Here is a 16,073-nt window from a genome sequence, read left to right on the forward strand (position 1 = left end):
ATGCCTTCCTAAACCTCATTTTAGCCTCTTATGTTGTGGAATGTTTCAATACACACAAAGAAACAGCCTCCTTCTTAGTAGTTGTATTATTGTTTAAAACCTCTACAAAAGACCTATTCCAATACCTGCCCCCTTGAACCCACAGCCCCTTGTTCTGCCCTATATATCCCGTTCAATTGCGCTAAAACCATGGTAAGTTAGCGTGTATTTTCTTACCCATGATTTGAATGTTATCTACTTTAACAGTCAACAACCTTGCATCTTCTGCATCTTTGAAATGCACAAACCCGAACCGCTTACCGACCTTATTTCTCTTGGGAGCAATGGAAACTTACATCACCTTCCCAACACATCCAAACAACTCAAAAAGATCTTTAGCTTTTGTTTCCTCAGGAAATTCAAATACATAGACCAAAGTCAATGCCCCAAACTCTTCCTTACTCAGATTGCATCTAAAAGGGTATACATCCTAGATTGGGACCCATTACCCGAAATGTTTCTTCTTCACGCATAGTGACCAAAACACCCAAACCAAAAAACCCTCTTAAACAAATCGAGAAAATTCCAAAACAAACAGAAAGCCCAGAAGAAAAGCTGATAAAACTTAAACCCAAAGACCCCACAAACACCTCCTCAACAAGGTCCTTGATCCTAAGATCAGGAGTTTAAACCGAAATTGAAGAAGTGGTGAATCCTTAGGTTACCGCCTCCACATAATGTGTGTATCTATCTTCTTCACACTACGTTCTTTACGACATTTATGTCCAATTTATTTTTTATAATATTTTAGTTTTTATTTGTTGTATTATCCATTTAGGATTGATATGAGGTTGTTGCGTCTGGCTTATAACCCCCTAATTTTTTGTACTTTATTTTTTATTTAATAAAAAAATTAAAATACAATACTCTTAAAGATTATGGTGACAATGTCTCATTGCTAATATATATGAATTAAAATTTACAAACTAGTGTTTGATATAAAACTTAAAATTATATAGATTATCTCAATAAATATTTACATAAATATTAAGTTAATTAATAATTTTGACAATAAGATGACATATCAAATTATTTTAGAATTTAAAAAAAATAACAAGATTATCAAAATAGTACAATTGTTTCAATCCTCTATGAAAATTTAACTTAAAGTTTCGCGTGAGGGACTTAACACAAAGTCTTGTAAGAGGGACTCAATTATGTCTCGTTTGAGAGACTTCACCTAAAGTCTCTCCTGAGTGACTCAACTTACAATCTCACATGAGCGACTCAAATTAATTTCTTGCATGAGGGACTCAACTTAAAGTCTCTCCTAGAGGACTCAACTTAAAGTCTTGCTTGAGGGACTAAACTTAAAGTCTACCCTGAGGGACTCAACTTAGAGTCTCACTTGTGAAGTTGCATTTCTCTAATATATTCAGGGGAGAACTCCAATAGGGTTTTGTTGCTTGTCTCATAAGCTTTCGTTTCGTTTATTATTGTTTATTGAGTCTCCTTCATAATTGCACATCTTTGGATCAAGTTTTGAATCCATTCTTTGTAGTATGCATAATTCAATTGTTTATATTTAAGTGTGAACATTATGTTTTATGTCAATTTTTTGAGTTAATGGAACAAGAACCATATTTAAGGTTAGTTCATGGTATGTGGAAGAGAAATCTCAAACTATTTTGAAAAACTTAAAAAAATTGAGATTTATTGTGTGTGACTCGAATCACTCACAATATATTACTCGAATCAAATTAAACAGAGCAGAACGGGAAAATTCTGGTGTTTGTGACTCGAAATCTTGATTTACACATGATTCAAATTATGCAACACTGTGACTCAAATCATAAGTTTCATATGATTTGAATCACACAAGTCATGTTAGCCAGTGCCTCATTTGATTGGAATCGCATTTTCTACAGGACTCAAATCACACATTTTTCTCACTTTTTCCAGGTTGGTTCTGACCAATTTGATTCAAATCACGCTTTATACATGGCTCGTATCATGAGCCTTCATGACTCGAATCACAGGAAATGGGTAACTTTTCTTTATGTTGATCTTAATCCACTCTAGTTGCTCATTTGACTCAAATCACAAATTCTCATGACTCGAATCTAACAATCATTTTCACCTATTTTTATTCATAATCTCCATAACATATAAATTCCTTTTGTCATCTCTTTTTCATTAAGCAATCTCATGACTAAGTGTGATTTTGTGAATTCAGCAACATCCATTTTTGAAAACTGTAAATCTCTTGCAAATAGATTTTATTTCATCTTCAATCTCTAGATTGATTTCAAATATTGATCATGGAGATTTGTAATTATTGAGTGAGACGTGTCTTAAAACTAACATTTCTTGAAGGTTTGGTAAAGATTTTCTGGAAGTTTGCAAGATTGTGGTTGTTGTGAGTGGTAGTGACAAATTCCAATGAAAAAAAGAGGTTCTTCTATCCAAGTTAACCTTGGTAGTGATGTGTGAAAGCCTACAAACATAGTAGGAGTTATTCTCAATCTTCGGACAGTTCATTGCTCAAGAAATTAGTGGGATCAAGGGTGATTGCTACACACGAAGACATGGAGAAGATTTGTGAAGCTGGAAGATTCAAGAAGACATTGAGTAAATATTTTGCAGAGATTTTGACATAAAGGTTGTATACAAATTAAGATCCAAATAGGAAATTTATTTTTCTCAGCATTATTATGGATTAGTTATTATATCATCCTTCCTTCTGAGAAACTTGTTTTCAAGCAAAAATTACTCTGACTATCAACTCAAACTTTAAGAGCTTGTTTTAGATTGTAGAGAGTATTTTTCACTTTGAAAGCATATCTAAGAAAAGTTTAAAAAATTGGATGATTATCAACATACAATTCTTTCTGGATGTAACCATTCAAAGTCCAACTTTCTACATACATTTGGAAGAAAATATAATGCATAAGAAGGCTAGAAACATCCTTATGGCTACTAATCGAACTATAGGGACATATGTTTCATCGAAATATATTGCCTTCATATTGATTATAACCATTTGTAACAAGTCTTGTTTTATTTCTCATAACATTTCCAAAAGCATCAAACATTTTACAAAAAGATTTACTAAGGTTTTAATCACTTAATTAACTTTGGGAACGAGATGCCAAATGTTGTTTCTTTCAAATTGATTTAACCTTTCTTGCATATCAAGAGACTAATGCTCATTAGTGAAACAAATTCAGAAGGTTACTTACCTTTATAAGAGTGTGTTGAAATGTAATTACCTTAAAAATATCTCCATTAACACTCTGAATGGGATGATCTTTAATGATCATTCATTCTATTGATTCTCTAAGTTGACTTCTACGAATTAACTCTCTCCATTGGGACTTTGTACTTCCTCTTGTCTTTGATATTTTTATTTCCCTTCATCATCATCCTATAAGGCTGTTATTTCAAATATACCTGCACACTTAATAACCTCTACTTCTACCTACTAGGGGTTAGTTCACCAAAGGTAATATGTATGAGTTCTTCTATAGTCGTATTATTTTAAAAAGGAAATTTTAAAACAATTTTACTATTTTTCTTAGGTTCATAACCAAGACCATCCTTATTTTAAGACGTTATTTGGTTTCCTAACAAAATATTCAAGTTATCTCCCTCCTTGGTGAAATTGACAAGTGTCTTTTGAAGATCGCAAATTTCATTTTTCAAATTATCACATTTGTTGCACTTGTCAAGTTCATCATATTCATTTAAAGTGTAAAAAAATTTGATTAGATCGTCTTGTCTCTCTCTCTCTATACCTCTCTCTCTCTCTAAGACTTTGTATTACTTCCAATAAGTTTTTTGTTTTTCAATTTAAAGGAAAAGATGGTCTATTTAGAGGTAGATATGATTTGTTTGAGCTTACTTGTTTCTTTTGTTATCTTCTTGAAAATGATAAATAAATCTTGATGAGAAAAGTGAGAGGTTACATCATCGTCTTGATGATTTTCCATGAGGCATATATTTGCTTTTTCCTTATCATAGAATTCCATATCATCGTTATCCCAGGATATGTATGTTGTATTTACTTTTCTCTAGGATTTCTTGAATTTTCTTTGATTTAATTTTCTTCTCAAGTTTTGAGGGAAGTTTCATCTTATGTTCCCTTTATCTCCATATTGATGACATGTAGGAATGAACGAGAGACTTTCTTCACTTTGCATCTAGAGCATTGAAGCTTGTTTTTTGTGCTTTAGGAATTCTTTGAATTTTTGAAACATGAATTCATTACTTTTACTTCGACACTCTTTATGTTTTGGCTCCATATATTTAATGCTTTTAGGTTTTAGTACGATTCTTTTTCTCTCTTTCTTGTCATCTTCTTTGTCGTCAGCAAGTCTTTTTGATTCCATCTCGTGTTCGTGTAATTTACCAAAAAGAGTGTGTGTTCATAGTCGCTAAATCTTTAAGTTCACAAATTGGAGTGACTTTGAGTTGTCAGCTACAGCTTAAACATCAAAGAATTATTACAACTAGTTCCACATTTGAAAATGTTTTCCCAAAGTTCTCATATTACTCACAATATGGGTAAATCGTGTTTGCATTTAATTAATGATCTCTTCAGGTTTCTATATGAAAAGTTCATAATCATAGATTAATGTTCCTAACCTTGCCCTCTTTACCTCTACAGCTGCGTTATGGGTAATTTAGAGGATGTCCCACATTTTTTTGCAATCTCGCAGTGAGAAACTTGCAAAAACTCATCAAGACCAAGAGCGATAGTGACTGCCGCTTTAGCCTTCAAACTGCACTGCACATTTTCTTTATCATCTTTGGTCAAATCCTTTTTAGGTTTGTAATATACAAATCCATTAACTTTGTGTGTAGGAATAAACAGACCTTCCTTCACAACCTTCCAAATGCTACGATTCATCCCTTTTATGAAAAATTTTATTTTCTCTTTTCATAAACTATGCACTTCTCCATTTAAGGATAAATATTTGTTTAGTGAATAGCTTGAAGTCATTTTTCTTCCTATGGCGATTAGTATTTAACAAGAATTAGGCTCTTATGCCACTTGTTGGATAAGTGAGTTCAAGTACAAGAAGGGGTTACACTACTACAAATAACGGATCTAACATCGGACGCAAAATGTCTTTTACCTCGGCATTAGAAGCGAGGTAAACAAGGTCGTCATAAAAATTAAAGACTTATCACCTCGGTGTTTAAAACACCGAGGTCTAATTTTATTAGCGCATGGGTTCGAAACCTAGCTTCTGCACTTTTATTATTTACAAAAACTAGCGACTTTTTATCTCGATTTATTAAGAAAACTAAGGGGTTATTAATTTTTTTTTAATAAAACTCGTTACATTGTTTACATAGAATATTAATAAAATAATTTGTTTATAAACTACCGTGTTTATCCAAAATACTAATAAATCACCCATGTTGTCGCACGGGTACATTTATTTGATATTTTATATATAATTTGTTTAGATATTTATAATATTAAATAATAAATATAATTGTATAAAGAATAATTATATTTATGGAATTGCATAAGTTAAAATAATTTTGTACGGTGATTTTATGCTCAAATTTATATTGAAAGCAATATTTATATATAAAAAAAAAATTGTGTAAATTTAATTGATCGTGTCCCGTTAAAAATTTATCACGGGTACATTTATTTGATATTACATATATATAATTTGTTTAGATATTTATAATTTTAAATAATAAATATAATTGTATTAAGAATAATGATATTCATGCATTTGCATAAAATAATTTTGTAGGTGGTTTTATGCTCAAATGTATATTGAAAGCAATATTTATATATAAAAAAATTGTGTGGATTTAACTGATCATGTCCCGTTAAAAGTTTATTTAATATGATATAAATTTTATTTAAATAAACATGTAGATATTTTATTGATAGTGTCCCGTAAAAAAAAATTTAACATTTGAAAATAAGAATTTTGTGTCTAATATAAAAACAATTGTTAGTTAAAATAAAAACATTTAAAGTATTATATTCATTGGTTCAACTTTTTGCATTAAATATTTGATTCATAAAGCTAAAATAAACTTGGTGAGATGTAATTGGTTGATATAATGGGTGAGTGGTATAGTTGAGAGAGTAAGAAGTATATAGAATGAATAGGTGAGAACACGTAGGAGTATATGATTTGATTGAACTGTAGAAAATTTATTGGTTTATGAAAAGACAAAAGTAACCTTTTTACTATGGAAATTTTTTTAAAGGAAATGGCAGTATAGGAAGTGTGTTGGACTTCTCTTTTATTTGCTTGATAGTAGATTATATTTTTTACACATAAAAAAATTAATTGACCATGAAGATCATATGTTGGATCTTCAATCCCTTGATATTCTCCAAGCCAAAAAAGAGTATTCTCTATGACTTTTTCTTGCATTTGTGTCTGATATGAACAAAAAATGGTTAGATTTCTGCTCAAATAAATACTTAAGAGCACAAATCTTACACCCAAATAATTTTCTGTTTTAGCAATCCATCGTAGAGAATTATTCATGGCAATCACTTTTGCAAACCTTAAACTCTTCATGATGTTGGATCTTCAAATCCTTGATATTCTGGGGAATATCAAATGATGGGTGCATAATATTCTAGGGAACAAAAAAAGGGTTAGATAAATAAATGATTTTCTCTTAAAGACTATTGCAAATCTTAAAGTGGATGATAGTTTCAAGCGTTTTATGATGTTTCATAATGCTTTTATAATGGAAGTTATTTATGTTTCACGCGGATCACTAATGGTAATTTCTTAGGCGTTGATAGTCATGAAATAGATGGCAAGGATTTGATTAAGGATTTGGTTAATATCCTCAAATTTAACGCTAAATATTCTCTCGATTCTTAGGAAAATTGACGGGTTATAACATTTATTTACAAATAAAAAATACAATTAAAATATAGGTTCCAATGTTCCCTCGGTTTTTTTGGAAATGAGATGGGTTAGAACAATTAATTTACAAATGAAAAATACAATTAAAAGAGAGGTTAGAACACCGATGCGGCGCGCATGCATTGCAATCATATCACCAGAATAGCAATGATCAGCTTTATTCAATTCGTAACGCCTCTTTTAGATTATCAAGGAGGCTTTTGTGCTATTTAAACGTCTCGTTGGATCTTCAAACATTATTTCAAAGTCTTTTCCTATTTTTAACATCTCATTACCAACTCTCTGTGTCTTGTTTCTTTGTTTCAAAGTCCTATTGTTTCAAAAATAGATGCAAATATGTTGTTTGTTATCAACGAAAAGCATGTAGATTTCAATGATTTCGACCGTTTTGAACTAAAGAAAGTTGTTAACAAACAGAGGTTGAATGGTTACTTTCACATTCTTCATGGCCCTGTATACACTAATCTCGTTAAAGAGTTATGGATGAATGTCTTTGTTGTACCAATTGGTCATGATGAAGTCATCCAGTCCTATGTCAATGGCTCTCATTTCTTCATTATTCCATCACTGATTGTAATGACAATCAATTGTCAAGAGACGAGTAGTATGAATTCAACAATGTCTACTCAATCCAACTTCACCGAATTTATGCCAACCAAAATAAGTTCTCTAGTCCTGCTTCTTACTCCCAACTGCAAAATTTTGGTTTTAACTTATAGTGGCAAATCTCCGTCCAAGAGAGAAATATCTAAAAACGCTTACTTGGTATGACAAGCATCTCTTGTTATTCCTCACCTAAAACATCATACTTAATCTTCCTCTGGCCATTTTCAACTTCTTGAAGGAAATGATAAATACTTCTCAGGGATAGTTAGGAGTAATGTTGAAGATAAGTGGACCGAGAAGTTTGAATTTGTTGAGTAGTTTTCTTTGTTGTTTTTTTATTATTATTATTATCAATGAAATATTTCTTTTTTCTATTATTGTCTATTATTGTTTATTGATAACAAATTTTCTAAGCATTACTAACTAACAAAAAAAACATGGCATCTAAAAAAGACGTCAAGTGATAAATCGTTGAAAAAAAATTTAAATGCGGCAACAAGGATTCGAAGCGAAGTTTCTTATAGCTATATTACCTTGGTTCTTAAGAAAATCGAGGAAACAGGTTTATTAATTTTTTTATAGATAAAAAAATGTGATAAGTTATAGTTGTGTTACCTCAGTTTTTTATAACACCGGCGTAACATGTTGTTTATCTTATTAAAAAATAAAATATTGCACTCCTAGGACATATCCTCTCGATTTTTAGCATGTTGGAGATGAAAGTTTCGTCATAAAAAGTGTTATTTGTTGTAGTGTTAAATGTGATACACAAACTCACTCAGTTTTCTAAAAGACTTCCCATTGATACGCTACAGCAAGTCTTAGGGGCAACTGTTCTGGGCCGACCACATGTCCAAAAAGGGAAAAGTCCAAACATCGATCCAAAATCACTCCACCAAGTCATTAAAGGTACAATATAACTCTACTCTAGAGCCATAAATCGAATTCTTGATATGGACTTCTGCATACTGTTAGATGTCATCATACGACCCCCCGCATTCCACACTGAAAAGTAAGGGACGTTCATAATCGTCCCTCATATACAAGGCATCCCACGTGATATTTAAGGTATTCTTTAAACCATAACCTCACTCTTTTACTTATTTGAACGTTAGAATGCTAACCTTGCATGTCCATCCTCATGCCGTCGCATCGGAGACCTACTCCACCGCATCAAAAATCTCCTCTACCATTTTACCTAACATTTGTTATTCCCTAGCAAAATAGTTTTCTTAAATGTGCATCTAACAAGGACCTCCGAAAAAATATCTAGAGGTAAACTCTTGCTAACTTTAGTATATAATAAAAAGAAAGATACACTCTTAGATAGGTTATGATTAGATTTTTTAAAATATCTTAGAAATTTGTAAAGGGTGTTTTAATAATTTAACACAAGGAGTTAATAAGTCAATCTCTGTCCCTCTCGCACAGTTTCTTTCAAAGCACATATATATTATGAGGGTTAGAGATGATGCCATATACTTTTCTTTGGACTATTAAGGAAAACGTATCGATATCAATTGAATATGGAGAAAAGTAAGAGCATAGGTGTGAGAAAAGGTGCATGGACATATGAAGAAGATAAGCTTCTAATAGCTTGCATTAACAAGTATGGTGAAGGAAAATGGCATTTAGTTCCTAAAATAGCAGGTATATACACTACAGTACAATTGTCATGCATAATTCATATTTTATATATATCCTAATGTTAAAATTTGTTACTCTATGTAGGTTTGAATAGGTGCCGCAAAAGTTGTAGATTGAGATGGATGAATTATTTAAACCCAACAATCAATAGAGAAAGTTTTGAGGAAGATGAAATTGATATGATTTTAAGGTTACACAAACTCTTAGGAAATAGGTATACTATCATGATAAAAAAATATATTAATATTACATCATACATGCTCCTATTAATTATTACTAATATCTCAGCTATTAATCATGATATAGATGGTCATTGATTGCTGGAAGGCTTCCGGGTAGAACAGCTAATGATGTGAAGAATTATTGGCACACAAACTTGCGCAAGAAAGTGGTTTCTGAAAAAGAAGAAAATGAAGAAAAAGAAAAATTTAAAGAAACCATGAAAGCTCATGAAGTTATCAAACCTAGACCTCTAAGTTTTTCAACTTATTCACCTTGGTTGAATGGGAAACACAATTTTGTGAGTAATGGCAGTGCATCAAAACTCGCTATAGCGTCTTCAAGTGAAGATGGTAATGCTCCAAGAGAGTGTTGCAATATTGGTGATGCACAACCATGTGTTGGTAATGAGGCACTTTCTACAAGCTATGAGGACATTGGTTCTGGCTCTTTATTGCAAGAGGATAATTCTACTTTTGAGTTTTCAAATGTGGAGGATTTTTTTGCTAATAGCCCCACTATCAGTGATTCCTACTGGAATTCCAATTTCCTTTGGGATCTTTAAGGTGGAAAAGTGATGGAGTTGAAAATAAGAAAAATATGGTTTGCATGCTATTGCATTTGTCTAAGGGTGATTTATATGTGATTTTTTTATGCGTGGTATCAATAAGTTGAGTAGTAAAAGATGCATTAAATACTCACAAACTGTGAATTTGGGGCTGAATAAATTGTATTAATTTTGGTGTGCTGGGAAAATTTTATTGATGTTGTTTTATTTATGTTCTTTTGTAAGTTGGTATTTGTGTAGCAATGTTGATATGAACTTAGGGCATCTCCAATGTAAATACTTTATTTGAGATGCATAATCAAATGAGTAATGCATTTTACACTAACCGTACTATTTTAGTAAACATTTCTCTGTTTCTTTCTCATAAAAAATAAATAATAAAACATTGCTCTATTCTAAGCACATGCTTCGTTTATTATTTTTTTAATGTATTTTGTCTTTTGTAAAAGATTCCTTTTTTCTTGTCATGTTAAGTATCTCACTTATACTATACTTTATTCCTCAAATAAAAAACTCTCTAGTGTTCTTTTTAAATAATATTTATATATTTTCTACTATATTAATTATTGTTTTACAAATTTTCGGATTCACTTCAGAACCAGTGGATTTCACCTGGATTAATAGTCTATCTAGAATAGCAAGTTCAGGCTTAAATAGTTAATGGATCGGAAAGATTATTTCAGCTAAAGTCTAGAGTATGGTAATATCTGATTGAAATACAATATGTAACACATTTATGACTTATAAGGGATATTAGGATCTGAGATTTGGACAATCATGCTTAATTCTCAATCATCATTAAGAGATTATGTGAATTAGGGACAAAGACCTTAATTTATCTCTAATGGATTTTCTTGTAAGGCCTCTCAGATCAACTATATAGAGAAAAAAGCGCAAGGAGAAAAGGGGAAAAATAATTCATAAAAAAAATTGATTGTGATTTTACTGGCCCTCACTAGTAGAGTTATCATTGGTGTACTTTTACAAATATATTTGGCACCTATCGTGAGGCCCGATAAAACTTACCAGGGCCACAGACACCCATTCCAACAGTGATCCAACCCCACCACAGCCAACAACATTAACAACAACAATGATTAAGTTACTATAGAAAAGATGATAGCCGCTAAGGAGGAGTTACGTCTTTAGAACAAAGTGTTACATGAGTGTCGATGACATAAAACACCTGCAGCAACACGCAAAGTTTGATGTGATTGAGGACAAGGAAACTATAGATCCCCCTGCCACTCACAGCAGAGATCAAGGATGCTCCGGCCCCTAGAAATTTCAAGCCACCATATTGGTGTCATTCGATGGCAAGAGCGATCCCCAAGAGGGCATAATTTCCATCAACACCTAAATAGAATTCATTGTCTATATGACTCTTTGAAGTGCAAAATGATGGTCAGAACGTTCAAGGAGACCGCTCTCATATGTTATACGAGCTTTCTTAGGTTCTTAGTATCGAGCTAACAAGATTTAACAAGAAAGATGGTTCACCATTTTTTGGCCAGCAAACGCATAAAGATTTCCACTAAAAGCCTATTCAATAATCGCCAAGGCTATTACAAATCCTTGCACAAGTATTTGGTCAAACTTAATGAAGAGACCATCAGGGTCGCCAATCAACTCTAGGAGATGTTCGTTGGGGCTTTCTAGAACTGCCTCAAGGTCGGACACTTCAACGAATCCTTGTTCTAAAACTCGACAGCTTCGATGGAAGAGGTATTAACTAGAGCATAATGTTACATCAAAGGAGAATAAAGAAACTCTAAAAAAAATAACATGATATGTAAGGGAGACAGACAGACAGACAGACAGACAGACAGACAGATAGATAGATAGATAGATAGATAGATGGTGAAAAATTGGAGGTGTCAGGCCAGCAACGAAATCAGAACTCAATACTAATTCGATAAAAGGTTGTGTTTAAGCCTACCAGAAGTCGTTTGGAATATTTCCCCCCTCCGAACACGAGAAGAGATCATGTCCTCTAAGACATCTATCATACCAAGGTCATTCTTGAACACCTTACCCCCTAGGAAGATATAACGGGCAGTGATCCAGAGAGATGGTGCAAATATCATAACATACATGGTTACCACATAAATGATTTTCACTACCTGAATCGAGAGACTGAGAAGCTAATCCAAGAAGGCTCTTGTTCGAGAGATACATGTTGGATAGTTCCCAGTATTCAAGCAAAAGAGCACCACAGGCAAGGACAGACCTATAAAGAATACAGATACTAAGGAGAACTTAGCGTTAGGGAGAAAGAAGTGATCCTGACCAAGCAACCTACACTTTGAATATGATTGTAGGGGGTTTTGTGAAAGGCATAGTTATCAGCTCGTCAAGAAAGAGATTTGATCTCAAAGTAATGTATATCGCTAATGTCTGACCCACGCATAAAGTAGTTGGTATACCAGAAATTAGCTTCCCTAGCAAGGACACGAAGAAAGTCTTATCCCACAAAACTGATCCCATGGTGATTAACTTATAGATGCGTTTCTATAATGTCAAGAGAGTCATGGTGGATCCCGCCCGGTAGCTTAGGTGATGTCCTTTAATGACATGCATTTAAAGGTTTTAGATGGATCCAGAATGCCTACAACCTATCATAGGTTTTCTGGTAAGTATTTTAGGATAGTATGTGAATGTTTGAGGATATGTCTCGATGCTCACAACATTCATAATGGGAAGGAATGTCAAGGTCGTAGAAATGAGATACCTAGTAGTGAATGCCCCTTCCTCATATAATATCATCCTTGGAAGGATTTTGCTCAATGCCTTGGGAGCTATTTTATCTACCTTACATCTGACAATGAAATACCCTTTAGAAAATAGGCGGGTAGGCGTGGTTAGTGGAGATCAGGAAATTGCAAGAAAATGTTACCATGATAGCTTAAGGCTTAAAATAAATGGGAAAGAAACCTCATCATAGAACGCCCCACAGGGCCAACTATGCCGATTTAGACCCCAGGGTTGATTCCTTGGAAGACTAGTTCACACCGATAGAAGAGATGAAAGTAGTACATATAGTCCTCATATTCACCAAATCAGACATACAGGGACGTCATTAGTTGAGAAAGAGGAGATCGACATTTTCCAATTTCTCTAGAAGAACATAGACCTATTTGTGTGGGCACAATTCGACATGCTTGAAATAGACCCCGACACAATGTGTCACCATCTCTCCGTCAAGCCCTACTTCAAGCATGTCGTAAAAAGGAAGCATAAACAGGTAGAGGACAAGAGAATAGTTATCTCCGAAGAGGTAAACAAAGTGAAAGATGTTATTTTTATACAAGAGATTACATACCCAACTAAGTTTCCTGACATAGTGATGGTTAAAACGACGTTAGGCAAATGGCTAATATGTGTAGATTTCACCAAATTCTATCAAGCATGTTCTGAGGAAGCAAAAAAATAACCATTTAATTGATTGAGCACAAAAGGTTAATCGATTAATCTTTTTAAATTCGAAACTTTGTAACAAGCAATAGATTAACCCTAAGGATAAAATTGATAAAAAAAAAAAAACCTAGACCTGCATACTACATCAATCAATTAGAATTGATTTTCATTATTTCCTTAATCAATTAAAAGGCTATTTAACCGATTAAAATCAGCCTACCAAGAGGTAAATTGATTTATCTTCTTATCATCCCATCTCAAATCATATCTTCATCAATTTTATCTTTTGTTTCCTTGCTTCTTGTTTTCTTTGGTGTTCTTAGGTACTATTCTAGTATTTTGCATCATCATCATCATTACTATAATGGCACCAAAGAGAGTCTAAACCACTAGAAGTTCCTATGTTTCATTCTACGTCTCAGATGATTTCTCCTCACAAGAGCAAGAAGAAATTTTATCAAAAAAATTGCTGGAAAAAATCTCACTCCAACTCACTTCATGGATGAAAGCTTCTTTGAAAATTCTAAATTGTTTGTTGCTTTTGTTCAAACCACCATGAACAATTTCATCTACAGCAGGCCAGAAGAAATTTTTCAAAAGATGACAAAAAAATTATGCTCATCTCAGCTACAAAATGGAATCATCAAGACTGAGGTATGTAAGCAAGAGAGCATTCTCTCCCTCTGGAAAAATTTGTTGGTATTTGTGATCTTCCTTGCTCCAACTCTCTACAAATTGGAGGTTCCATAATAAATTGAAGATTTTGATTACATTTTCACCTCTAAATCTCTTTTATAAAATCTAGGTGAGGGTCACATACTTTCCCTCGTCACTAGATATGTGCGTTCAGAAATTTGTCTCTTACATATATGTCAACGCACATTCACATCCCAAGGAAATTCCATCTAGGGAAAGTCTCCAAAATAGATGTTGTTTTGACTTGGTTGCTAACCAATAAAATTGAAACTAATTGTACTAGCGGGGTGAGCTATCATATGGTAAGAGCCGAAGAAAGGGTAATGTGTGGTTGTCATACAGTCACTTGATTACGAAGATTGTAGAACATTTTAGATTTGATTTAGAAGGAAGAGATTCGGTGGAAAATGCAATCAAATTAGCATGTCGCTGCCTAGGATAGATGTATTATAATCACCATAATCAGGGGTGGCCCTGAGCACGGGCTCGCGGGGCGGGAGCCGAGGGCCCCATAATTTTAGGGGCACCAAAATTTTTTCCCCTATATATATTTAAAGATAATTTTCTACTAAAAAAATATTTGTTAAATTTTTTTTTTAAAAAAATACTAGTTAACAAAATTATTGGGGCACTACTTAATAAAAGAATGTAATTTCTCATAAATAAAATATTGAGTTAAATAAAATCAATTAATATATCTATAATTTTAGCAACTAAAGAGTTTAATTGAGACACTAAAATTAAAACAATGATATAGAAAATATTTTATATTATTGATCCCAAAATTAAGAGTGAAGAACTACTTCAACTAGCTAAACAAGATAATGATCCTTAAAATAAGAATGAAGTCGAATCTTTAGCAACTCATGAAATTGGAAACTTTAAATATTTAGTAGCTATGATTATTTGGTTTGAATTGTTAACTGTTGTTAATGAAATTAGCAAAAGTTTGCAAATGTGGCTATTGCGTTTGAATTGTTAATTGTTGTTAATGAAATTGATGTGGCTATAGAACTAATAAAATGTTTGATCAAGTATTTGAAAAAATATAGAGAATCTGCATTTGTAAATGCTAAGGCTAGTGCTGAAAACATTGAGAATGAAATAGAGATTGAATGTGTGTTTATTCAAAAACATCAAATTAGTAGAAAACAACACTAAGATGAAAATTCATCTCAACCCACACAATTGAATCTAGAGTCTAGTGAAGAGTCTTTTCGAAATCATTATTTCTTATATATTGTAGATCAAATAATTGGCTCACTTGATAGAAGATTTGAGCAGTATAGCACATATGAACGATTCTCTTGATCTTGATGGTGAAATTTTGTTTGAAGAATTGAAAGTTATTAGAGAAGTTTTAACAGTTGAATCAAACTCAAGCTATATGATATTGAGTTCTTTAGAGACTTTTAATTGTTTTCCTAATGCACGCATAGATTATAGAGTAATATTTACTATTTCTATCAATGTTGCATTTGCTGAAAGAAGTTTTTCTAAATTAAAATTATTAAAATCTTATTTGAGATCTACTATGTCACAAGATAGATTAAATAGTATTGCGTTGATTTCAATTGAAAACAATTTTTTGAAGAACCTTGATTATGAACAAATTATTAACGATTTTACAACAAAAAAAATGCTAAGAGAATGATATTTAAATAATTTTAAAGGTTTGGTCAATTTTTTATAGGAAAAAAGACGGGATCAAGAAGAAGAAGAAGAATAAGTCTCTTTATAGTGGTTTATGTTTTGATGTAGTATAAACATTGATTTAAAGATCTATATTTCTATTCTTTTTGCACAATATCAAATGAAAATGTGTTTTTTATCCAATTATTTCTTTTATCCTTATGTATTTCTTGTTAAAAAAATTGTAGGGGCACCACTCTTTTGATTTGCCCAAGGCACCAAAATTCAAAGGACCGGCCCTGACCATAATGAAGTATTAGTGCACAGAGGGACCAGAGCAAGAAGAAGCTCTTGGCATAACAAGCGCACCAGCAGGCAGG

General features: G+C 32.6%; 1 protein-coding gene across 1 annotated transcript; it reads left to right on the forward strand.

Moving 5' to 3' along the window:
- Positions 1 to 9,037: 9,037 nt before the first annotated feature.
- LOC131627860 (transcription factor MYB1-like) lies at positions 9,038 to 9,945 on the forward strand. The gene is made up of 3 exons (XM_058898721.1): positions 9,038 to 9,164; positions 9,246 to 9,375; positions 9,468 to 9,945. The coding sequence occupies exons 1-3, from the start codon at positions 9,041 to 9,043 to the stop codon at positions 9,943 to 9,945; spliced, it is 732 nt and encodes a 243-aa protein (XP_058754704.1). The 5' UTR covers positions 9,038 to 9,040.
- The last annotated feature ends 6,128 nt before the right edge of the window (positions 9,946 to 16,073 follow it).

This window comes from Vicia villosa, unplaced genomic scaffold (assembly GCF_029867415.1).
Source record: "Vicia villosa cultivar HV-30 ecotype Madison, WI unplaced genomic scaffold, Vvil1.0 ctg.000406F_1_1, whole genome shotgun sequence".
Lineage (NCBI taxonomy): Eukaryota > Viridiplantae > Streptophyta > Magnoliopsida > Fabales > Fabaceae > Vicia > Vicia villosa.